This window comes from Plasmodium relictum (genome assembly GCF_900005765.1).
Source record: "Plasmodium relictum strain SGS1 genome assembly, chromosome: 2".
Taxonomy (NCBI): Eukaryota; Apicomplexa; class Aconoidasida; order Haemosporida; family Plasmodiidae; genus Plasmodium; species Plasmodium relictum.
The window spans coordinates 455,030-481,101 of NC_041680.1; the positions used below are offsets into that span (position 1 = coordinate 455,030).

The 26,072-nt window shown below is 17.5% G+C and overlaps 6 protein-coding genes across 6 annotated transcripts; 4 read left to right on the forward strand and 2 right to left on the reverse strand.

Moving 5' to 3' along the window:
• Positions 1-210: 210 nt before the first annotated feature.
• PRELSG_0213700 (conserved Plasmodium protein, unknown function) lies at positions 211-5,876 on the reverse strand (the record flags this gene model as incomplete). The annotated part of the gene is made up of 7 exons (XM_028679927.1): positions 211-537; positions 617-797; positions 914-1,003; positions 1,146-1,258; positions 1,350-1,443; positions 1,558-3,621; positions 3,757-5,876. 7 exons carry the CDS (start codon positions 5,874-5,876, stop codon positions 211-213), a joined length of 4,989 nt encoding a protein of 1,662 aa, XP_028535597.1.
• Positions 5,877-7,168: 1,292 nt separating this feature from the next.
• Positions 7,169-12,685, forward strand: PRELSG_0213800 (zinc-carboxypeptidase, putative; the record flags this gene model as incomplete). Its single annotated transcript, XM_028679928.1, has 1 exon — positions 7,169-12,685. One exon carries the CDS (start codon positions 7,169-7,171, stop codon positions 12,683-12,685), a length of 5,517 nt encoding a protein of 1,838 aa, XP_028535598.1.
• Positions 12,686-13,894: 1,209 nt separating this feature from the next.
• Positions 13,895-16,087, forward strand: PRELSG_0213900 (conserved Plasmodium protein, unknown function; the record flags this gene model as incomplete). Its single annotated transcript, XM_028679929.1, has 1 exon — positions 13,895-16,087. The coding sequence occupies one exon, from the start codon at positions 13,895-13,897 to the stop codon at positions 16,085-16,087; it is 2,193 nt and encodes a 730-aa protein (XP_028535599.1).
• A 1,117-nt stretch (positions 16,088-17,204) lies between these two features.
• Positions 17,205-18,644, forward strand: NT4 (nucleoside transporter 4, putative; the record flags this gene model as incomplete). The annotated part of the gene is made up of 2 exons (XM_028679930.1): positions 17,205-18,132; positions 18,220-18,644. 2 exons carry the CDS (start codon positions 17,205-17,207, stop codon positions 18,642-18,644), a joined length of 1,353 nt encoding a protein of 450 aa, XP_028535600.1.
• A 456-nt stretch (positions 18,645-19,100) lies between these two features.
• Positions 19,101-20,354, reverse strand: PRELSG_0214100 (AN1-like zinc finger, putative; the record flags this gene model as incomplete). The annotated part of the gene is made up of 2 exons (XM_028679931.1): positions 19,101-19,993; positions 20,228-20,354. The coding sequence occupies 2 exons, from the start codon at positions 20,352-20,354 to the stop codon at positions 19,101-19,103; spliced, it is 1,020 nt and encodes a 339-aa protein (XP_028535601.1).
• Positions 20,355-21,309: 955 nt separating this feature from the next.
• Positions 21,310-25,542, forward strand: VPS51 (vacuolar protein sorting-associated protein 51, putative; the record flags this gene model as incomplete). Its single annotated transcript, XM_028679932.1, has 1 exon — positions 21,310-25,542. One exon carries the CDS (start codon positions 21,310-21,312, stop codon positions 25,540-25,542), a length of 4,233 nt encoding a protein of 1,410 aa, XP_028535602.1.
• Positions 25,543-26,072: the final 530 nt, after the last annotated feature.

Here is a 26,072-nt window from a genome sequence, read left to right on the forward strand (position 1 = left end):
AATAAAGAGAATTACAAAAAAAAAAAAAAAAAAATAAAAATAAAAATAAAAATAAATTTTAAAAAGAAAAAGATATTGTAGAATTTAATATTCTTAAAAAAAAAAAAAAAAAAAAAAAGTTAAATTTATTAATAAAATAATTTAAAACAAAATATATATTATTTAATTTGTTATAATTTTATTATTTTATCTGTTTTTTAAACAGGAAATTTAGGAATCTTTAAAATGATTATATATTATTAGAGAATGCTGATTTAAGCTACATTTATATTTATATTTATTATTTAAAAAAGAAAAATAAAATAATAGGAAATTCAATAAATTATCATCTATCTGTATAATTAAGGAAATTAATTCTTTAAAATTTTCTATTTTTAACAAACATGATACATAGTGTAATGGTTGAACAAGTAAAATATCTTTAATATCTTCTTTTAAAAAAATAGTATTTAATATTTGTTTCTCATTTGTATTTTCATTATTTAAAACATTTATTCTATCCTTTATAATTATTAAATTTTCTATACCTTTTTTTATCTAAGAAAATATATAAAATATTAGATTGTGTTACTTTAGATATATATATACATAATGAAAAAAAAAAAAATAATTTAACCTTTGGGATATTATTAAGATATAAATTACAAATGATATTTAAAGATAACTTTTTAATTTTTTCATTAATTGTTTTATTGAGACATTTTAAACAAAAAAAAAGAATAGTTTCATGTGTTTTCTCAAAATATTTTTCTTCCTTTGAAATATTTAAAAAGAACAACATTACATTAAATAGAAATCTGAAAATTAAGAAATATTTATAGAATAAAATAAAATAAAAAAAGTAATTTAAAATTAATATGTTACATAATGATTTATATAATACGTTTTTAAGAATTAAACAAAAGTATATTACTTGTACTCGTAGGTTTGTTCTGATGTTTCATTTTTTACTTCAAAAGACTTTAATTTGTCAAATATTTGAGGAATGATATCACTTAAAATTCTAGAAAAATAAATAAATAAGAAGAAAAAAAAAAGTAGTAGAATTATTTATAGTAATATTTTTTTTTTAAATAAAAACAAAAATAACAACAAAATATTTTTAATATTCCATTTTAGTTATATAAAAATATATAAAATATCACCTCTCAACTGAAAATTTATCATCAATCGTTATTATATAATTTATTATATTTAGCACTACTATGTTATTCATATATGTGTTATTAGAAAAGTTTATCTTTATATATCCCCATATCTATTAATAAAAGTAATATAGATTTTTTTTTTTTCTCTCATAATTATAGGTAATTCATACTTTCTTTCTTTTTTTTTTTTTTTTGTATTACTTGATGAATTTTTGGATATAATTCAAAAAGGCGTGTTGAAAAAATAAAAAGACATCGTAATATGCAGAGATAAGCATTAAATCTTACGTATACACTAAATATAAAAGTAAAATGAATAAAAATATAGTTTAATAAAATTTATATATATATATATATTCTTTTTATAAATATATTTCATTATTTTTTTTTTTTTTTCCATTTGATTTACTTCTGATGACATAAGAATCGTTTTGAAAAATTAAAAATATGAGATACTGTATGTCTAATATTTGAGTAATAAGTTATTTCTTTATAATTGATATTTTCAAAGTATTTATTATCAAATAAATTATTTTTGTAGTAATCTGGATTATTATTTATTTCATTTTTTCTTTTCTTGTTATGTTCATCATTTATATCATAGAAATCATCATCTACTAAAATATTAACAATACTCGTACATTTGATATTTTTCTTTATTTCTCTTATGATATTTTTCATATCATCTTTTATATTTTTTGAATATTCATTTTTTAAATTATTATTTGAAATTATATTCAGATAATCTAAATTAAAAAGGCTATCATAAAATTTAAAGAAAAAGAAATTATGCAAAAATAACTTTTTTTTTTTTTTTTTTGCATCTTTATGAACTATAGAAGAATAACATTCGTTATTAAATTTATAACATTTTTCAAAAGAATTATCATCACTAGTTTTTCCATTTTTATTTATATTGTCTTCATTTATGTGAACATGAATTTCTTTATTAAAATTTTTATTATTTTTTTCATTCATTAATTCTTTTTCTATAACATTGTTCTCCCTTTTATCAAAATATTTTTTATTCTTTTTATCTTTTCGTTCACTTAAATTTTTTAAATCATTAAAATTGATGTGTATAAAACCTTGGAATAACAAATTTTTCATTATAATCAAGTAATCATTTTCATTACATATTTGAATTCTTTTATTATTGATATACTTGTAAAATATATATAAAATGCAATTAAAAATATTTAGAATAATGATAATAATTTTATTTTTATTTTCATAAGTTAAGTAAGAAAAAGATAATTTTTTAGTATACTTTATTAAATTTAAGCAAATATCTTTATAAATATATGTATGATAATTATAGTTAGCTAAAAATTGAGTTATGTTTAAGATTTTATTACAACTACTAAATGAATCAATATTTATTATTTTTTTATATATGTAGGATGATATAATATCATTATAGATCTTGATTATATTTGATATATTATATTTTTCATTTTTATTCTTCTTATTAATAGATATATCTTTTTTTTCTAAGCTCCTATCACATTTAGTAAAAGTAACATTACATTTATTTTTTTTTGCTTCGTTTAAATAATAATGAATATTTAAAACAGTATATTTAGATAATTCTTTAACATATGAAGAAGAACTATTTATATTTAACATTAAATAGAGCAAAATTTTATAAAAGTATTTTTCTAATAAATCATCATACATACACAGAAATAATATACAAAAACATTTATTTATACATATTATTAATAAGGATATATAATAATAAATGTAAGTGTTATCTATATTTATTTCATTTCTTAATTTTATTTCATCTTTTTTTACATGATTGCAAGTCAAAAATAAGATTATTTTTTCTAATATTTTTTTTAAATTTAAATTAAAATTTAGAAATTTTATTTTTATTGCTAAGGAAAAAAATATATTAAAAATATTAGAATATTCTCTCAGAACATTTTTTAATAAATCATTTTCTAAAAAATTCTCGTAATAATTATAATTATTGATGCTATCAAGATTTGTACTTGTATTTAAACTTTGTATTTTATCTGTTTTTTTTATCATTAATTTAAAATGTATATATAATATTATGATTAGAGAATCTAAATAAAAATTAATGAAATGTAAACATTTGTATTTTTCTTTTAATTTATATGCTTCTTCCATTCTTTCTTCTATTTTACTTTCTTTATATGTTTCATCAATATTTTCTTTCTTACTTCTAGTATTTTTTTCTAATTTTTCTATTTTCTCTTTTTTTTCTTGAATTTTTTTTTCTTTCTTTTGGTTATCATTCAATATATTTGATTCATTGGAATCAGTGAAATAGTATATATCTTCCCACCATTTATTCTTTAAAGTAAAATCTTTTTCTATTTTTTCTTCTATTACATTTTCCTTACCGCACCACCTAAAAAATAAGATTTCATCTAAATAACTATTTATTTCGTTCTCGTCAGTAAAAAGAAAAAAAAAAATACTTAGGTCGTTAATTAGACTAAAAAAAAAAAAAAAAAAAATTAATTGCGTAAATAAAAAAATATAAATATGTAAAGTTTGATATAAAAAAGACAGGTAAAAAAAAAAAAAAAATTATTTTTTTTTTTTTTTTTTTTGCAACTATTTTATTAACCTAATATTTTGAAATTTAAATCCATCTTTAATATTTTGAAATTTATGAAAATTTATTTCTTCTTCTAGATCGTCACTTATAAAGAGATAATCTTTCTCATTTTTATGTTCATATATATTTAAAGAATAAAGAGTATTATCCTCGCTTAGTATATTATTAGAAGTACAGAAAGATAAATTATTTTGATTTTTTATGCAAGAAAAATCAGATATTTCATATAAGTATAATATATAATCTAATAAATTAAACTTTTTATGAAATAAACTTTTATTAATATGTTTGTTAATGAAATTGTAATAAATAAAACCCTTTAAAAACTCTAAAAGAAATTTATCATCTTGCTTTTTGAATAAAAAAATATTATACATATATTTAAAATAATAATTTTCGATATTATGATTTAAATTTTCAATAGAATAATTAGAAATACTATTTAATGAATAATTACTTTCTTCTGTTTTTAGTAACTTAATTAAATTAAAGAAAATAGAATATAAGTCGTTATAAAAATAAGTATTATTATATATTAAGTCAGACCTTTTATTAATATCATATGTATTATCATCATAATTTTCAAATTTTTTATTTTTTAAATTAATTAAATTACATGAATTTTTACAATTTAAAATTTCAATTATTTCATTTAAGTCTTCTATATATATGTTATTTAATTCAAAAAATTGGGCTATATGCTTGTTAAATAATAAATAAAGATGTGGTAAAAAATTGTTATCATCATATAATATTTGAGATAAAATAAAAAAAAAACTCATTAGAACTAAATTTTTATTTAAAATGAAGTAATATTTAATAATGATTTTGCATAAATTAAAAATTTCAATATTGTTATCGTCATAATTAATCAAAATATAATAACAGACAAAATAAATATTTGAGATAATTTTTTTGTTCTCATCTGTTTTTACTTTTTCTATTCCTTCTTTAATTTCACCCGTTTTTATTTTTTTTGTTTCAATTTTTTTTTTTACATCTTTAATTTCTTTTTTTATATTTTCTTCATTCATATATTGTTTTTTCTCCGAATGAATATTTTTAATCTTTTTGTCTTGTGTATTAAGTTCTTTTTCATCATTTGCAATAAAATACTCTTTTGTTAGAGAGTTTTTTTTTAAAAAAGTAAAATATCTTTTATAATTTTCATTATTAAAAGAATCATTTTGAAAATTTCTCCACTCGTTCTTTAAGTATAATTTAGTAAAATCATTTTGAATAAAAGAATAGTGTGTTAATATTTTATCAAAGCATAAAGAAAATATTTTTACAATGAAATTTCTTAAATTTTTTATATCACAACTTTTGTATAGAATAAAAAGATTTAAACTAACTCCTTTAAATAATTTTTTTATAATGAAGACATTTTCTATTTTTTGATGAATTATATATAATAATTTTAAACTTTTCAACTTTATTTTTTTATTTTTCTTTATTATATTTTCTAAAATAATTTTTATAACATTAGCCAGACAAGAAAATATAACATATTCATTACCTGTATCACAATATTCTATGCTATTATGTATATTTATAAGATCATATTCATTTAAATTTTCAAATATGTTTAATGGATATATATGAATGAACAACTTTTTTATATATTTTATTATTATAACATTTAATTCTTCGCTAAAAATTGTCAGCTGCCCTTTATTTATAGAATTTTCTTTAAATTCTAATTCTAATAATAATGAAATATTATTTAAAAATGTAAAGAAAAGTATTTTATCCTTATTATTTATTTTCTCAAAGCAAAAAGCTAAAACTTTCAAAAAATATTCTATTACTAAGTAACTCTTGGGAATACAATACATATCATAGTTTTTTATATAATCATTAATTTTGTTTTCCAAAATTGAGTTTTTAAAAATAATATTGAAATTTTCATTTTTTAATAAATAGATATAAATTTTTAGTTTATTGCATATAACTGAAGCTATGCTATGAAAAATATTTTCTCTTTCATCAAATATTTTTAAATCGTTGGATATTTTATTTTTTTTGATCAAATGAAATATTTTTTTTACATATATTAAATCATCATCGATACTATTTTTTTTTATAAATAAAATTAATGAATCTATTGTATCATTTTGTGAATCCATTTCTACATATTAAATATATTTTGAAAAAGGAAAGTGTAAAGAAACAAAAAAAAAAGTAAATAAATAAATAAGTAAAATAAAATAAAAGATGAAATTGAGAATAGAAAATAATTTATATAAGCATGTGTCAATTAAAAATAAATTCAAACAGTAATTTATTAACATTTTTTTTAAAATTTCTTATTTTATTCCAATATAGTTTTATTTTCATTTTTATATTTTCTATAACGTTCTGTTTTTTTTTTTTTTTAAATATAAAAATAATAATTAAATTCCTTTAATTTTTTTTTTTTTTATTAAAAGTTACAAAGGTCAAAAAGAAAAAAAAAATTATAGCCTTTAAATTCGATTTTATATTTTGATGAACATATTAAAATCATCATAAATATTAAGTTTAAATAAATAAAATAAAACAAAAAAAGAAAAAATTAGAAATTGAAGATTTCAAAATAAAGAACCATACTGACTTTAAAAAATTTTATGAAAGTAATGAATTGTATTTTTGCTACAAATTTTAATGAAAATTTTCTAAATTTAATTTGAGGTGAAAACTATTCTTAAAATATAAGATGTAACTTACATTTTTAATTTTCACTAAATTTTTTTTTTATTAATTTTTTATGTCCATATATGATTATGTTCTTTATTCTCATATTAATGCTTTCAATCATATATATATATATATATTATTTATTCTTTACTCTTATATTTATTTTTATGAATTATTCACTTTTTTTAAAAAAGAAACATTTATTTAATTAAATATATAATATATTGTTAAAATGTTTGTTCTCAATTTTTAATTGTCACTTTTTTTTTTCTCTTTTTTTCTTTTGTGATTCTTTTTTTTTTTTATTTTTTATGAAGATCTCAATTTAAGATAAAACTAAAATTTTAACAATATTTTTTTTATATTATAGCAGAAAATATTTTAAAAGGAATATTATTAATATAGATACTAAAATATATTATAAGATATTGGCATTATAAAAATATTTTATATTTTTTGAATTTTTGTGATTTTTGATTTAATGAATAATCCATTAAACATTTTTTTTTTTTTTTTACATAGCAAAGAAGTGCACAAAGTATTGCACATTTTTTTTTTCCCTTCTATACATATATATATGTACATATATGTATATACAATATTTTTTTAATGAATTCCATAATTGATATTTTACATTTATATATATATATATATGCATATGAAAAATATTTTTTTTAAAATTTCATAATTGTAGTATATAAGGTTTAGAATATACATTTTTTTTTTTTTTATTTAAAATATAATGCTTATTAAAAATGAAGACAGTGTCAATAATCTTTATGATTTTACTTGTACTAACCCTAGCTGTATTTCTTTATTTCATTTTATAAATTTGGAAAATAACAAATTAAATAAAGAAGTTAATAAAGATGGAAATAAAAACGAAGATGTTATAATAAATAATGAAAATCAAAAGAAAAATCCTAGCACAGTAGAATGCATAAAAAACTTAGAAGATAATTCAGAAAATTATCTTCTTTCCATTGAAGAAAAAAGAAGTGTGGATAATTTAAATAGTAATGAAAATATTCCTAAAAAAGTCAGAGATTTTATGAATAGCAATGAAAATTTAAAAACTATGTTTGATTTAGTTTATCACGAATCTTATAAATTAATTTATGAAGATACAAATATACATATAGAACTACCTTCGATAATATATGATAAGGATAATAATAATGACAGTAATAATAATAACATTGAGAAGAAAATAAATAATGTAAGAAAAATTGATGATTTAAAAGATTATTTAAATAGTAATTTAAAGTATTTGAATTTGAAAAATGAGGAACATTTTTTAAAAAACATTAATTTGATTAATGAAATATTGAATTATAATTATTTTTCTATATACAAAAATATGTATAAATCGGATATAATTTTTGTTCAGAATCATGATAATTTCTTATATCATATTCCAAAAATGAAAAAGGAATTACAAAATGATAAAACTAAGAGTGATAAAGAAAATTTTAATTTATATGAGAAAAATGCATTTTCATCTAATGCAAATATTGATGAGTGTATTTTGAATTGTGATTTCTTACATAAAGTAAAGTTGTGTAAAGATGAACAAAAAAAAAGATGTGATGAAATAAAGGTAGATAAAAAATTTTCAGAGGAAAATGACCTATATGAAAAAAACATATTAAAAAAAAAGAATGAACAAACTAAAATAAAAAGTAAAAATTGTCGTTGTATATATGAAAAAATAAAAAATATTTACTGTATGCATAAACCAGGAATTAATTATAAATATATATATCCACCAAATCATAGACTGGACAATATTAAAGAGTTGTATATTTCTAAAGCAAATATTTTATTTAATTCTAAATTTGAAAGTGCTAATTTGCAATATGCTATAAAAGAAAAAAATAAAGAAATATATTCTTTATTTTTAAATCATGATATAAGAATGAACGAAAAAAAAAATCAGTGGTTTTATTTTAGTGCTAGTTATGTTCCAGATGAATATTATAAATATGAATTAGATAAAAAAAAAAACAAGCAGAGAAATATGAGTGAGTTTTTAAATGAAATAAATAAAGATATATATATAGATAGTAATAATATTAAATATTCTGTTGATTCATCTGATAAATTTTCAGTATCTAACATCAAAAAGTTGGAAAAACCATTTACTGTTCGATTTAAAATAGTAAATATGTCAAAGCCTTATTTTTTATATAAAGAAGGATATTCTCCTTTGGTTTTTTCAGAATGTAAAAGTAAATTTGAAAATATTCATTGGGAAAGATGTGCATATAATGTAAAATACATAAAAAATACATCAGCAAAATATTTTAATATAAAAAAAAACTGTTTTGAAAATATGAATTATAATACTTATTCATTAGAATTCAATTATGACTTTACATATTCATACGATACTGTATATTTTTGTAGCTGTTATCCCTATACATATTCTTATTTGATACAATATTTAAATTCTATTGAAAATTATTTAAAGGATAATAAAACTATTAATTATATAGAAAAAATACTATGTAAAACTAGCTGTGGTTTTAAATGCCCAATCATAGCTATAACAAATTATGATCATATAAATACTCAGGAAAATAAATCAAAAGAAAATCAAAAAGATTCAGATGAAATAAATGATATAACTAATGAAAAGTTTGACAAAAATATTGAAGAAAAAAATAATTTCAACAATGAACCTGGAAATATGATCAATAATAACAACTTTACCTCTAATCATGAAAATGCAAAAACAGAAAAAGGAGGAGATATATTTCAAAATGATGAATGCTTTTGTATCAAGCATTGTACAAATTTGAAAAATAAAGAAAATGAAATGGATAATAAAGGTATTACTTCAATTAACAAAAAACACTGTTTTTCACCTAATAACGTTATTAATTTAGAAAATGAAGGGTTATATACTGGTACAAGCTTAGGTTCAAATAATGTTAGCAAAATAAATAATTTATATACAAAAGAATATAAAAAAGAAGATTATGATAATCAAAATAACAACGATAAAATGTTTCATTATAATTTATTGTATAATTTAAATGAAAATAGTTTGAGTGAAAATGTTAGCAAAAATGTGAATACTTACATAAAAAGTGATAAAACCATGAGTTCTTTAAATATAATGACACAAAATACAGTAAACAAGAGTTCTAACGCATTTATGAATGAATTTCCAAGTTTGTTAAAAAAAGATGTTATTTATGAAACAAAGAAAAATAAAACTAGAGAGTCATTAAATTCAAATGGAATTGTAAATTTTCAAAAAAAAGAAAAAAATATTATTTTTTTGACAGCTCGTGTGCATCCTGGAGAAACAAATGCAAGTTATGCTATGCATGGATTCTTATCTTTTATTATATCAGATAATATTTATGCAAATATTTTACGTGATAATTTTATTTTTATTATAATACCAATGTTAAATATTGATGGAGTAGTACTAGGGCATAATAGATATTGTTCTAATGGATATGATTTAAACAGGCAGTGGAATAAACCAATATTTTATCTGCATCCAACTATATATGCAGCAAAATCTTTGATAAAAAAAATTAGTAAAAGTCATAAAATTGTATTTTTTTGTGATTTTCATGGTCATTCAAGAAAGTACAATTGCTTTTTATTTGGAAATTCATATACAAGTACGTATATAAAAAATAAAAAGTTTGCAGAAATATTTCCTGAGATTATTACAGAATCTTTGCCTTGGTTTTCACTTAAAGACACAAAATTTAAAATTGAAAATGAAAATAGAGGAATAGCTAGATATATATGTGGCTATGAGTTCAATATTGATTGTAGTTATACATTAGAAATGTCTTTAATAGGGGTGAAAATAAAAAAGGATTTTAATTTTTTGCCTAATATTACCAAAGACCTTTTACTTACCAAAAATGATGAAATGTGCAGAAGTAAAGAAAATAAAGAAATGATTCTTAACAGTTCAGGTATTTATGAGATAAATGAGAAAAAAATTCAGAATAACATGGATGATTCTGAGATAAATGAGAAGACAAGTAATAACTTATTCCAGAAGCATGAACAAATTTGCAATAAAGAAGAAAAAGAAAAAGGTACAAAAATAAAAATTAATGAAACAACTAAGGAAATTGTTGCTAATTGTGGCAAATGTGATATTGTAGATGGTGATAACAGTCATTTAAATGAAAATTATCAAAGAAAAAACTCAAAAGAATTAAATAATACAAGCAAGATAGAAAATCATGGAAATATAGTTGATTATTATTATGATCCTAATATATATGATTTTTTTTATTATGATGAAAATATGTTTTTAATGACTGGTATTAGTTTTGGTATTTCACTTTTCAAATTTATGAATTTTTCGGCATATTATGAATCTTCCTTATATAAAGTGGCTAATGAAAAAAAATTATTGAAGAGTTCGTCATTAGCAAGAAACTTAAAATGCATAAATAATAACGATGAATTGGAAGGATTGAATGTAAATAAATCTAATAATTCTAATGGATTAAAACAAATAAATAGTAAAAAGAAAGTTAAAATAAAGAAAAAGGATCTTGTTGATAACTCCCTTAATTTTAGTGAAGTAAAAATCAGTAAAAATAATTTACAAAACATTAATAATAATAATGTTATTAATGATACAGAAAAGGTGAGTAATGTTATTGGAGAGGAGAGAAAGAAAAAAAAATTAGTAAATAACGAACAGAAATCTAATAATAATTATTTAAGTAGTACTTCAGAAAAAAACATAATTACTAGTAATAATTTGAATAATTATATTAGTAATAATGCTTGTTATAATTATTATTGTAATAATAAGAATGGTGATATGCTTGCTGACAATAATTCTAGTAGTGCAAGTAAATTTATAAAAAATTTACATAGTCACACAAAAAAAGGAAAAAAAATAAAATATAAGAAAACTTCATACGAGAATAATAAGGAATATTTGGAGAATACCTCTAAAAATACCAAAATATATTTAAAAGAAAAAGAAGTAAATAACTTAAATATTATTAATAAAAAAAAGAATGAAGAAAAATTACCAAGTATTAATATAAAGCACTATGGAATTAGACACACTATTAATTCATTTACTGAAAATGATACCAAGTATTTTATGAATAAAAATATAAATAGTACATATTGTGTAAAAGATTTTCGAAAGATAAAATTTTCTGCAGAAAATAAAACTTATTTCACATTAAATTCAATTATCCCTTCTAGAGAAAATATAAGAGAATTAAATAAAGGAGAAAAAGTACATATAGATTCTTTTTTATGTATCAGTGATAACAGCAAAAACAATGATAATAATTTTCATATTGGTAATCACAATAATAAAAGCAGTGGAAACAATAATGATAATAAAAAATATAACATAAACAATGAACATATGAATTATGAAATTTTATTAAATGGTAATATGCATAGTAAAAGTAAAATACAACTTGATTCTAAAAAGTGCAAATTTGTGAACAAGGAAAGAAAAAATAAGAGTAGATCGGCAACAATAAAAAGCAAGAAGTATATGAAAGAAAAAGATTTGGATAAAGTAAAAACAACTGAAAAAAAAAATGCAATTTTATCTGATTCATATTTAGGTAAAATAAAAACAAGAGATAAAATTACTTTAAGTGAATATATTAATAATAAAACATCTTATGTAGATAATGGAAATAAAAAAATAAAAGAAAGCATAAAATTATCAAGAAACAAAAAAATAAAAAATGAAGTATACACAGCAGATTGTATGCATACAAAAAAAAAACAAAATGAAATGGAAAACAAACATAAATGTTTCATAAAAGGAAATATTAACACAAAAGAAAAGAATATGAAGGTAAATAAGACGAAGAATAATTTAAAGATTTGTAAAAGTTTGAGTATTATCAAAATTGTTAAAACCAAGAATATGGAAAGTGAAATAAATTGTTATTCGTTCCCAATATTAAAAGATAATGATAAAAATATGCATGTAAAAAGAAAAAAAAAAAGAAAAAAAAAAAGTTTTTCCAATATTTATGTTACATCATTGATTACAAAAATGAAAAATTATTTAAAGTCTGAAGAATTATTCTATGATAATAAATATTTTAAAATACTAAATTTAAAAAAAAAAATTGAAAAGTGCTATAATGAAACGAATAGTATACAGCTTCAAAAAATTATTTTAAAAAAATCACCATTCAAAATTGAAACATCAAGTAAAATGGAAAATGTTGCAATTAAGGAAAAAAAAAAAAAAAAAAACAGTGAAAATCTTTAAATGCTAAATATACAATTGAAATAGACTAAAATAAAAAAAAAAAGGAAATAAATAAAATAAAAATATATATTGTAAGCTAAAATGATTTTAAAAAGATTAATTTTATAATTAACTGAAAAAAAAAAAAAATAAGTATTGAAGCATAATTATGCATAATTTAAATTTTTTTTTAAAATGAATTTTTTATATTTTTGTTATCTTGTTTTTTTTTTTTTTTTTTTGTTGTTTCTTTTTGTTTTGTTTCTTTTTGTTTTGTTTTTTTATATATTTTTTAGTATAATGAGTTATCTATTTTCCTTGATTTTTTTTATTGTTTTTATTAAATGTTTTTTCTAATTGTTACAAGTTTTTATGTAATATCCATGTATTTCATAAAATTAAAATATTCATTTTTTGTATCTTATTTTTGTTTTATAATTATATAATTTTTTTAAATATCTTTTTCATTTTTTTCTTTAATTTTTTTTTTACAAAACAATAACATTAGAAATTTGTATACAAAAAGGTCTTCAAAATATTAAGATGAAAAAGTATTTAACAATATATAAGATTGTAAAAAAAGAATATTTTAAAAATATCATTTAAATATAAAAATAATTTGTATTGTTTTAAAAAAATATTAAAAATTAGAAAAAAAAAACACAAAATTTTTAGTGTTTATTTACCCTAGAAAATAAATCAAATAAATTTTGAAATTCTATATCAAAGAAATTTATATATACAAAATATACTTTTCTATATAAATTATAAATAATGAAGTTTTTTTATACTTCTAAAAAATGCTATTGTAAACTAAATATATAAAAATTTAGCTTAAAAATGACTAATTCGTCATTGTTTAGTAAAAAAAAAAAAAAAATACATTTTCTATGTATTTTTTATGTAAACTAATTTTATACAAATATATTTTTTTTTTTTAATAAACTACAAGTATTTTTCATTTCATATTTTTAATTATATATATTTTTAATGAAATAAATTTATTTTTTCTTCATTTAAAAATTTTTAATTATATAAAATATATATTTATTACATTTATTTAAATAATTAAAAAAATTGAATTAATAATGTATAAATAATAAATTTTATATATACCTTCTTCCTTTTTCCTTTTTTTTTTTTTTTTTTTTTTTTGTTTTAAATATATAATAATAATAATATAATAATAGTTATATATATGTATAATTTTTGTTTTTTAAAAAAAAAAATATGTATATCCAGTATAGGTTATTTAGTGAACACTCATTATGGAGATTATTAGAAATAAACAAAAATGAAAATTATATTTTAGCTAATGAATTAAAAAATATAATATGCAAGCAGAGTAATATTAATTATAATAACAAAATTGATATATATTTTTCTATATATAAAGATGAAAATAATAATGAATATATAAACAATAGAAATAATGAAAAAGAAATAAAATATCTAAATGGAGAAGATAAAATTTATAATGGAACAAAAATTCTTGTTCATAGAAATATAAAAAAAAAAAGCAATGTTTCCGATATTACTCATAAAGCCAAAAAAGAAATAATACTAAATGTTGAAGAAAAACAAAAAATTAATATACCGAATGAATTTTTATGTAAATTATGTAACTTGATATTACTGGAATCATATATCATTGTATGTAATAATAATTGTGGTTATTCAGTATGTAAAAATTGTATTTTGTTTTATATATTGAATTGTTTAATAAAAGAAAATGAAAGAAAAGCACATTATATTGATTTATCATTATTAAATGGCAATGTGAAGTGTCCTATATGTAATGGCTTCTTAAAATATTGTATTTTAAATAAAAAAATTGAACTAACTTTAGAGAAATTACAAGATGAAAGAAATGATATAGATTCATATAATCTTAATATAGATGAAAGAAATAATAAATTTTTAAAAATTATTGAAAAACTAAAAATTGAAAATTTTGATTATATAAATAAAAATAATATATTTGATAATGAAATTTTTGTAATTATCAAGAAAAAATTTATTTATTCTAATGTTAATAAAAATAATAATCAACCAATAAAATCTGTTGAGAATAAAATATTTCATCATTTTTTATACTTAATGGAAAGTAATAAATTAAATTGTATAAAAGAATATAATATGATGTATATTGATTTTGATAGTTTAATATTTGATTCATTACAAAAAATTAACGTAAAAAATATATATGAGGAAATTCAAGAAAAAAATAAAGAAAATGGAGCAAATAATAACAATAGCATTTTCGATGTTAGTGATATAGATAAAAATCTTAATGATGATGACTTTAACAACGAATTAAATAAGAAAGATGAAGACAATGGTAATAGAGAAATTGTAAATAGTGATATGAAAGAAGATTTAATTTCAGTTGATTTAAATACTCAAATTACGAGTGAAAATGACAATAATAAAAATATTAATTTAAATGATGAAAATAACAATGTAAATGATGAAAATAAGAATATAAGAGATAGCTCAGTTAGTGAAATTGATGAAGAATTATATAACAAAAATAAAACTTATATTATGCCCATATCATTTGTTGGAGGGGAAACTTCTTATTCATTAATTGGAGTATTTTATGTAAAAGAGTTATTTTTTATTATTAATAATAATAAAAAAGATGATACCATAGATAAAAATAAAAAAAAATTAGTACAGGATTTTCTGCATAAATGGTTTCATAACGAGAGTCAAAATAATGAAAATATTTTAGAAAAATTGAATTATGGAAATATATATAAAGTAGATTACGTTAATAAATATGAGAAAACATGTTTTTTTCCAGCAAAAAAACAGCCTATTTATAATATTATTAATAATAAAAGGCAAAAAAAAAAAAAAAACAATATTGAAATTATATTAGATTTAAAAAAATTCAAAGATGTCGTTTTAAGTGTAGACAATTATATTAAATATGGTAGTAGACCAACTTACTATGATACGAAAAAAACAAGTACTAATAATATAATAGAGGACGAAGAAAAGAAAAATCATATGGCAATAAAAGAGAAAGTAGATACTTCTTACTCCTTAAATGATACAAATGAAAATCAAATAAATATAAAATTAAACGAAGAAAATAAGCAAAGAAATATTACTTCTGCTAATAATTCATCAAAAGAAAATGGTTTTCAAGAAATTTTTGAAATTTTGTATGAAACTAAAATTGCTCCATTGTCTATACAAAATAATTTTAATATTAATAATCCTTATTCCGGTTACTGTGCCTTATTACCTTTTTTAACAAAACAAGAATTTGATTTTATTAGAAAATTACAAAGAATATACAAAGAAAAATATCTTAAAGAGCTTTTTAAACATGTTAAGAAAAATAATTTGCATATAAATATATTCTATAATGCAGTTAATGCTATATTTTTTTCAACTATTAAACAGTAGCATAAATGAAAGAAAAAAAAAAAAAAAAAAATTAATTTATAAATATATATATACACTTTGAAATACTTTTGGGAACCTTTTTAAATAGTTACATGTAATACAAAAATAATTATATATTTATATATAGATATAATATTAATGTTTAATTATGTATCTTTATGTATTTTTAATAAAAATTAAAATCGTTTATTTTCCACATTTGTTTCTTTTTTTTTTTTTTTGTTAATTATAAATTTAAAAAATGAAATTTTTTTTTTTTTCATAAATTAAAATAAGGATAGATATTGATCTGCCTTACATTTAAAAATATTTTTTATATAATTAAAAAGGAAAAATAAAATAAAAAATTTTTTTTTTCATATATTTAAATATAAATTATATAGTATTCAAAAAAAAAAAAATAAAATAAAAAAGTTTTTATAAACTATCAAAAATAAAGTTATTAAAAAAGAATATTTTATATATATAATTCTTAAAATTATTTTTTTCAAAAAAAAAAAAAAAAATTTTAATTTTGCAACATAAGTGGAAAATATTACAAAAAAAAAATTTATAGTTTTGAAAATTTTTAAGAGAAATGCTAAAAAAAGTTATTTAGAGTTATTATTCTTATTATAACTGAAATTATAGATTTTATCATTGTTAATAAATTATGTTTTTTTTAATTTCATATAAATTTTTATAGTTAATTTTTTAATTTTATTATATTATTTTTCTTTCTACTTCTTTAAATCTTTTTTTTAAATTTTTTTAAACTATTTTTATCCCTGGTGCTATTTAAAAATAATAAGAATTTAACGAAAAAAAATTTTGAAATTAATCTGTTTATATATATATATTTTTGTTTTAACAAACATTTTTAATTCTATATTTTTATTTTCTTTGTTTTAATTAGTTTTGTTTATAACAATTCCTATATATTAATTATTCATTTTATATTATTTTTTATTTGAATATGTAAATGAATTAATATTATTTATCCTTCTTTGTTAATATATATTTTTTTTAATTTCTTTTTAAGATTAAATTATTTATTTATGAATTAAATCTTTATTTATCTATTAAATTACTATATGTAATAATTTTGTATAATTAGAAAAAAATGTATAAAAATAAAATGTTAAAAGGTGAGGAAGCAAAGATAAAATTAATATTTTTTTTCTTAGGTTTACTGTTAAGTTTGCCTTCAAATGTACTAATAAACGTGTCTTTTTTGATTAATAATATATACAATGAAGAAGTTTCAATAAGCATATTAGGTTTTTTATCGGGATGTATGATCATTTCATCACTGATTCAATTAACCTTTGAATTTACTTCATTTAAATCAATAATAATTTGCAATTTTCTGAATACTCTGAATTTGCTTATTTTATTAATATTAATATGTTTATGTAGAGCATCAAAAAATTACATATTTTTTATTTCTTCTTCTATTGGATTCTTTATTGGATTCCTATATTCTGCAAGCACAAAGTACTCTTTATTATTTGATATGAGAGTCAATGGGTATCTGGTCAGTGGTATAAGTTTCTGTGCATTATTTTTTTTTATAATTAATTTATTGACGTCTTATTTTACTATTGAAGATAACAATATAAGATCATATTATAACACAATAATCTTATCAATTGGTACAGTTGTTATATTAAAACTTTTAATCATTGTGTCTATTATATACATGCATATGAGATCACCATATTTCTTAGAGCAAAAAGAAAAGATTGAATCAAAAAAAAATATAGAAAGACATATTGATAATAAATTAAATGTACCTAGTGAAATAGAAAATGGAGAAATTAATTTCTCAAAAGATAAGATAACAAGTGATAAAGTTTCTAATATGAATGATGAAGAATCAAGATATACTGTTAAAGATAACATTTCTAAAATAAATATAAATGAAAAAGAATGCAAAATTTCCAAGAAAATGTTTAATTGTAATAATATAATTGATGGTGCTGTTTTAATTAAATATTATTATTCATGTTTAATACCAATATCTTTTAATATTTTCATAACCTTCATAATATATCCTCATATAAGTATGAAATTAAAAAAAAAAAAAAAAAGAGATATATATATTTGATGCTTATATATATATATGTTTTTTTTTTTTCTTTTTTTTATAGTACCAAACAAGTTAAACAAAGGGGTCTATTATAAATACTTATTTATGTTTTTATATCAGTGTAGCGATCTTATTTTCAGTCTTTTATTAACTGTGTACTTAAATTTTCTTTCCTTTTTTAAACAACAATATGTGTTAATTTTATGTATATGCAGAATACTGCTATTATTATTGGCTTATAAAATAAAAAATGTGCAAGAAAACTCTTTCTTATACTCCAATGGATTTATATCATTTGTTATTTTATTAGTAGGATCAACAAATGGATCTTTAATAAATATAAGCTATGCAAGAATTTGTGATTGTTTTAAAGATACTCATGAAAAAGAAAGGAATATTGCTGTTTCATCCTCTTTTTGTGCACTTACTTTTCTAGTCAGTTTTGCATTAGCACCTTGGTTTTGTAGCATAATAATAGATTCCTAAAAAATAAAGCAAAATATACACAATCAAAAAAAATCTTTGTTTATCATTTTATACACATGAAGTTGTTTTTTTTTTAATGTTTCATTTGTTATATATATTTTTAAAACTATTTTTTATTAAAAGAATACTGATATTCATATATATTTTTTAAAAAAAAAAAAAGTGAATTAAAAATACAGTGAATTCTATGTTTACTTTAAAAAATTATTACATGAATTTAAAAGAAATAAAATAAAATGTTAGAGACATGATTCATGATAAATAACATTTTAAAATTATATACAAGATTAAAAAATATTTTTTTCATATAAAATATTGAAATAAAAATTTCATATGATAGAAAAAAAAAGTGCTAAAAATTAAAGCATTCATAAAATTGCTTTTTTTTCTTTTTTATAATCCTTATATTTGATTTATATATATATTTTTCACAAAAAAAAAAAGAAAATTGAAATTTTATTTTATAAGTACAGTATCACCATCACTAATAACATTACGACAAAAAGAGGAGCAATCTAACAGGTACAATTCATCATCATTAAATGTTAATTGCCCATCTCTATATTTTAAAATTTTATACAAAAAAAAATTATTTTCATTTTTTGAAAATATAATAGCTTTAAAAATATTACTCAATAATTCTATATTGTTTCCAATAGTTGTATCTCCATCTAGCCATATATTAATGCTTCTATTTTTAAACGTACAAGTTTTTTTTTCTATTTGAAAAGAATTTTTTATAATAATCATTGAATTATCAATAACCAATTTTATGAATATTCGAGAAGATTCACTTATTGACATTAACCCTATAGATGTTAATCTTATTTTTATTCTAAAAATTTTTTCTTCTAATTTTTTTTTTCTTTCATTTGGTGTATCATTAACAATTTCCGATTTTTTATTCTCCATAATGGTACTAGAAGTATTGGAGGATATTCTTTTTTGAAATTTTAATTTTATTTCTTCTTTTTTTAGTGACATTTTTTTTTTCATTTCTTCACAGTTATGATTAACTGCATTTACATGATTGAAACAAAAAATTTTCTGACATATTATGCATTTTCTGTTATTATTTGAATTAATACAATATTTATTATATATGCATTCATTAACAAAGCAATATTTAGGAGAAATTACATTATTTTTACATTCATTCATTAAGTGTTTTTCATATATTTCTTTTACAATATTTATGAAATCACTTCCATTTTTATTTTCATTTTCATTTTCATTTATCTTTATCAATGTCTTGCATTTTTCACAGACAAGAAACAAATCTTTATCATTTTTAACAGCTATTTTTTTATCATGACATATCATCATTTTATCTTTAATGTTCAAATAGTCTGAAAAAATAAAGCATAAAATAATAATAAAATAAATAAAATAGTACTAACATATATGTATATAAATAAACAAAAAACAAAAAAAATAATGTCTATTACATATCTTTAAATGTATAATTTAATAAAATTCAATTAAATTTGAAAAAAATTATTGTTATGAAATGTATTTATACATTTTCTCATTTTTTTATTTTCTCTTTCATTTTTATTTAGCATCTTATTGAATACCTATACATTGGTGATCTTCAGCATTTTGATGATAAATACAAAAAAACTTTTTACAATATCTACATAAGAAAGGTAAAAAGTCATTTATTTTGCAATAATCATATGAACATTGTTTTTCAATATTATGATTCATTTTATATGAAAAAAAAAAAAAAAAAAATTAAAAAGTGTATAATAATGAAAAAAAATTACATTTTTTTCATTTTAATTTACAAATAATTAATGGTTTTTTTTTTTTTTTTTTTGTTTCTTTTTAAAGTCATTTTAGATATAATGAATAAATATATGCAAAATATACAGCATGAAATTTTTGTTTTTGTGTATTGTATATATATAATATATATTTAAGATTTTTTTTTTTTTTTGAAACATTTTTTGAAATGAGTATATGTGTTATTATTCTTGTGCATTTAAAGTATATTAATAGTATTTATAATAAAAATATATATATATATATTTAAAAATAATTTTTTTCTTTAAATTACACTTTTTAAAAAAATTAGTAAGACTAACAATATAAATATATATAAATTAAAAAAAATAAATATAATTAATAAAATAATAAAATAACTAATTCATTTTTTTTTTTTCTTAGAATAAAAAAAAAAAACAAAAAAACAAAAAAGTGCAAACAATGGACAAAAAATTAATAGAAATTTATTTATACACATAAATACTAAAAATATATATATATTATATATAAATGTAATAAAATAGGTTATATAAATTTTATTTTATACATATATATACATAAAAAACATTATAAGGATAAAATATACACATATGTATAGATAAACATTTTTTAAAAATGACAAATAATCTAGAAATTTTTATATTTTTGTTCTTTTAAAAATTATTGAAAATTAATTCATAAATCTTCTTTCATAAAAATAAAATAAATATATTGAAATTTATAAGATTTATCAGACATAATGTAATAAAAATATATATATATATATATATATATATATATATATATATATATATATATAAACACAGTTTTAAAAAACAAAAACAAAAAAAAGGTTTTATATAAAACGAAATGTTACTTTAAAATTTTTTTTTTTTTTGAGTTATGAAGAGAGAATATGGCTAATAAAAATGTTAGAAGAAAAAATGTAGGTTCTTTATTATATAATTACTATAATTTAAATGATGAAAACAGTGTTAGGAAAGATGAAGATATCAATAATTTAAATAAAATTTATTGTATTAATAAAAAAATAACTGAAGAAGATGTGGGTAGTAAATTAAGGAATAACAATAATATCACAGAATATGATTTAAATAAAAACTTAATAAATGAAAAAAATACTGAAAAATCTATAGAAAACGAAAGAATTATTTCAAAAGAACAAATAAAAGATGTAGATGAACTTGATAAAAAAAGTTCTGAATTCAATGTAAATAATTATTTTAAAAAATTGTTAGAAAATTCTAGTTTAGAAGAGTTAATAAATAAATCAAAGAAAATAGAGAAAGAAATTAAACAAAATGACAGTTTTATGCAATCTTTAGTATATGAAAATTACAATAAATTTATTGAAGCAGCAGATACAATTATATATTTAAAAAAAAATTTTAATGGTGTAAAAGAAAAAATCAAAGGTATAAATGATCATATAGAGTATATAGACAATAATTCTAATTCAGTATGTAATAAAGTTTCTAGAAATTTTGAAAAAATTGAAAATTTGATTGAAATCAAAAAATTATTAAATGATATTAATTTAATTATGAAAATACCCCAAAATATGTTTTCTTTTATTGTTCAAAAGAAATATATAAAAGCATTACAAATTTTTATTGAAGCTATACCGTTCTTTAATAAAAATAAAAATATTGTAGCATTTCAAAATTTATATTTAGATAGTAATAATTTAGCTAATATTGCTTGTCACTTCTTTTTAAAAAAATTAAATAAGGAAAAAAATATAAAAAAATTACCTAAAGTATTTCTAAACAATGAAAATAAAAATAAAATGGATAATAAAAATGAAAAAGAAGATAAAAATTTTGCTTTTTTTAAAAATGATTTAGAACAATCATTTGAATTATTACATTCCTATGTTTTACCAAGTGATGAAATAATTTCATGCTTATATTTAATACTATCTTATGGAAAAAATAAAAAAAAAATAAGAAATTTGTATATTCAAAATAGAATTAATGCTTTAAAATATCTATTTTATAATATTTTTAATTTAAATAATTACGAAGATTTTGACACAAAAAAATTAAAGTTAAAATGCAATATGTTTACTTCCAAAGAAGTAAAGAGTGAAAAAGGAAATGATGAACATGCTAGTAATGCTAGTATTTTTTATAACAAGATATTTGAAAGTATTTTTGAATTATCTTACAATCATTTATTAAAATTTTTCTTTAGTATTGTAGACAATTTAAAAAAAATATTTATTGAGGAATCTAGTAAAGAACATCAACAGCATTTTCTTTTAAATAAAACAGAGAATGATAATAATAATGATGGAAAAGAAAAGTTTTATAAAGATATTCATTACTTAAAGAATTTAATAAATAATTTGAACACAAAAATAGAAGAAAAAAATAAATCTTTTAAAAAGGATATAATATCATATGCTGATAATACAACTACTACTAAACACGAAAAATATCATAAAGATGATCTTCCTTTTGATATAAATTATAGTAATGGATTAAATAAGTTATTGAATAATGATGATGATAATAAAATAATTGAAACTTTAACAAAAGGTTTTTTTAAAGCTTTATTAAAACTAACCATTGATTGCATATATATAATTAATCCACCAATAAAAATAATTGTATTATGTTTAAAAAAATTAATAAAAAATGTTAAAAATTATAATAATTGTAAAATTGTCATATCAAAAATTATGAATAATTTTATAAATAAAATATATTATATATTATTAAAATTACATTTTTATAATATGTGTTTTAATAATAACATAGCTCTTTCGAATTTTTTGAATATTTGTAATAAAGAAGAAATATTATATATCATGGAAAGTAAAAATGAACTGGGTCATAATATATTATTAAATCTTTGTTTAACCTTCATGGATTTTGAAGTATTTTATGAAGAAATAAATATAAGTAGTAATTTTTATTTCAAACACTTAATTAATTTCGTAATTATTTATTTTATATTTTTAATTAATTATATTAATAATTTTATGAAATATTTTATTTGTGTATATGAAAATAATACTTATTATGAAGTATCAGATGAAAACAATAAAGAAGAAAAAATATATGGAAAGTTAGAATATGAAAAGGGAGGAAAAAAAATAAAGGAAGAAAATGATAATATTAAAAATCAGTGTAAACCTTATTTGGATGATTTTCAAACAAAAAGAGAAAATGTCAATAATATTGAAGAATTAATAAAAAATTTAAATTCTGAAAATGATAGTAACTATGATAAAAGAACGTCGAGAGATTTTAAGAATAGTAATAACATAAATTCATATAAAAGTGATAGTTTTAGGAAAGAATATTCAAATAGTTCATATATAAATAAAGAAAGTGTATTTAAATACAAAAATATATATCCCATTACTTATAACGAAGAAGATGGGAAAAAAAAAAATGAAGAAAAGAAACTAAAAGATTTTAAGATTTTATCAAATTATTTGTATGAAAATATTTATATTAATAATATAGAATTACAAAATATTTTAAAAAATACAAAAAAATATATGAAAATGGATCACGAGAATTTTATTGAAAAAATAACTGAAGAAGAAAAATATGAAATAAGAAAAATAAAAGAAATATATTTTTTATTGTCTCTAGTTTTAGTATTTTATAATTTCAAAAAGGAAGGTATTTATAAAATTTTTACTATATTACTTGATATATATAAAAATTCTCATTCTTTAATAAATGAAAACAAAAAAATACCTCTATATGATAACTTAGATGTATTACTATACAAAGATATATACCCATTTTTAAAAAAAGAAGAAGTTGAAATGAAAAAAGTGAACATGCTTGAATGTGATAATTTAAATAAAAATGAGTTAATTAATGAAGATATTGGCGATTATTATTTATCTAAAAGGAATGATTTACCTAATTCAGATAATGAAGTAAACGGAGAAAGTTATTCAGATAAAAAAAATTATAAAAAAGAAGAAAATGATTCGCTTTTATATAACAAAAAAGAAGAAATAAATAAAAAACTATTCATTTATAATACAAATATAGAAAATGATAAAAAAAAAAATAAAAAAAAGGTAACAGAAACTAAAAGTGATCATGAATATAATGATATTTTTTTAAAAAGTGATATTGATAATAAAATCAATTTAGAAAATAGAAATAATAATAATGCATACAACTTAGAAAATAAAAATAGCGTAAGTAAAATAAAAAACTTTAATGAATTAATTTCAAATAGTATAGAAAAGGAGTCGTCTAATTCGAAATCAGAAGAAAATTATAGTGATGATGATTTTTATAGTGATAACAATGATAAAAATAAGTATGTAGTTGGTATTTGTAAATTTATGAAATATAAATTACACGAAAAATGTAATGAATTAATAAATCTATTTATTTCTTTTTATGTTAACAAAATATCACGTACAATCGAGTTGTATATTGAAAATGAAAAGTGGATAGAAAGCAAAGAAGCAGAATTAGTAAGTAATAACTTTATATACCTCTTAAAAGAAATTGATAAAATTCATAATCATTTAACTAATTTTTTTAATAACAAAGCAAAAAATGTAAACAAAATAAATAATTTTAGTGAAATATATATAAAAATAGAAAAGGAATTAGAACAAATATGTAAAAAGTATTCAAAAAAAAAAAATGTTAATTTCTCCAGTGATTTGGAAAATATAAAACAAATACAAAATAATAATAATATTAGTATACATTCAATAAATGACCAAAAAAATTTAGAAATGTATATGTATAAATTATATATGTTGAAAATGAAAAATTATAAAAGAAATATAAAACTTGAAACTAAAAAAATTCTCTTCATAATAATAAAAATATTATTTAAGAATTATACTGAATACATCAGAAATTCCTATTTTAATGAAAAAGGTTTTGAAAAGTTAAAAATAGACTTTTTTTTTTATTTCTATTGTTTAAAACACTATATACCTTCAGATGATGAGAACATTTTATTTGTTATTCTAAATGAAGTTTTAATAAATGCAAAAGACAGGATTAATCAGCTAAATAAAAAAGTTGATAATAACAATATGTACCACTCATATTTATTAGATAACATTAAAATTAACATAGATAAAAATAAAAATTTTATATTGAAAAACTTAAAAGGAAATTAACCTATAAATTATATTGTTTCTATGAATATATGTATATGTATATATATATATGTTTGTTATTCCTTTTTTTTTTTTTAATTATATTCTAGTAGAAGTTTAATATGAAATTTTTTTTTCTATTAAAAATTAAAAAATATAAAATAAAAATTAAAAATTTTTTATTCATTATGATTTTAAAAATGAATATATCTTTATATATACTATAAACAAAAATATACATAATTAAAGATATGCTTTACCATTTATATATTATTAATAATTTTATATTTTCTATTTTTGTACTGTTTTTTCTTTTTTTCTTTTTTTTTTTTTTCAAAAATTATGAAATTGCATAATGTTTTAAAAGTTAATTTTTTTTTTTTTTTAAATAAAAGAATTAAAAACATATATTTTAAAATACATGAAAGAATTTGGTTTTCATGTTAAAATTTTTTTTTAATATTTTTGCGAAACTATTAGAATTTTGAAGCAATAAATTTTAATTATTAAACACTAAGACAAAAATTATTTATATAAAAAACCCATTAAGT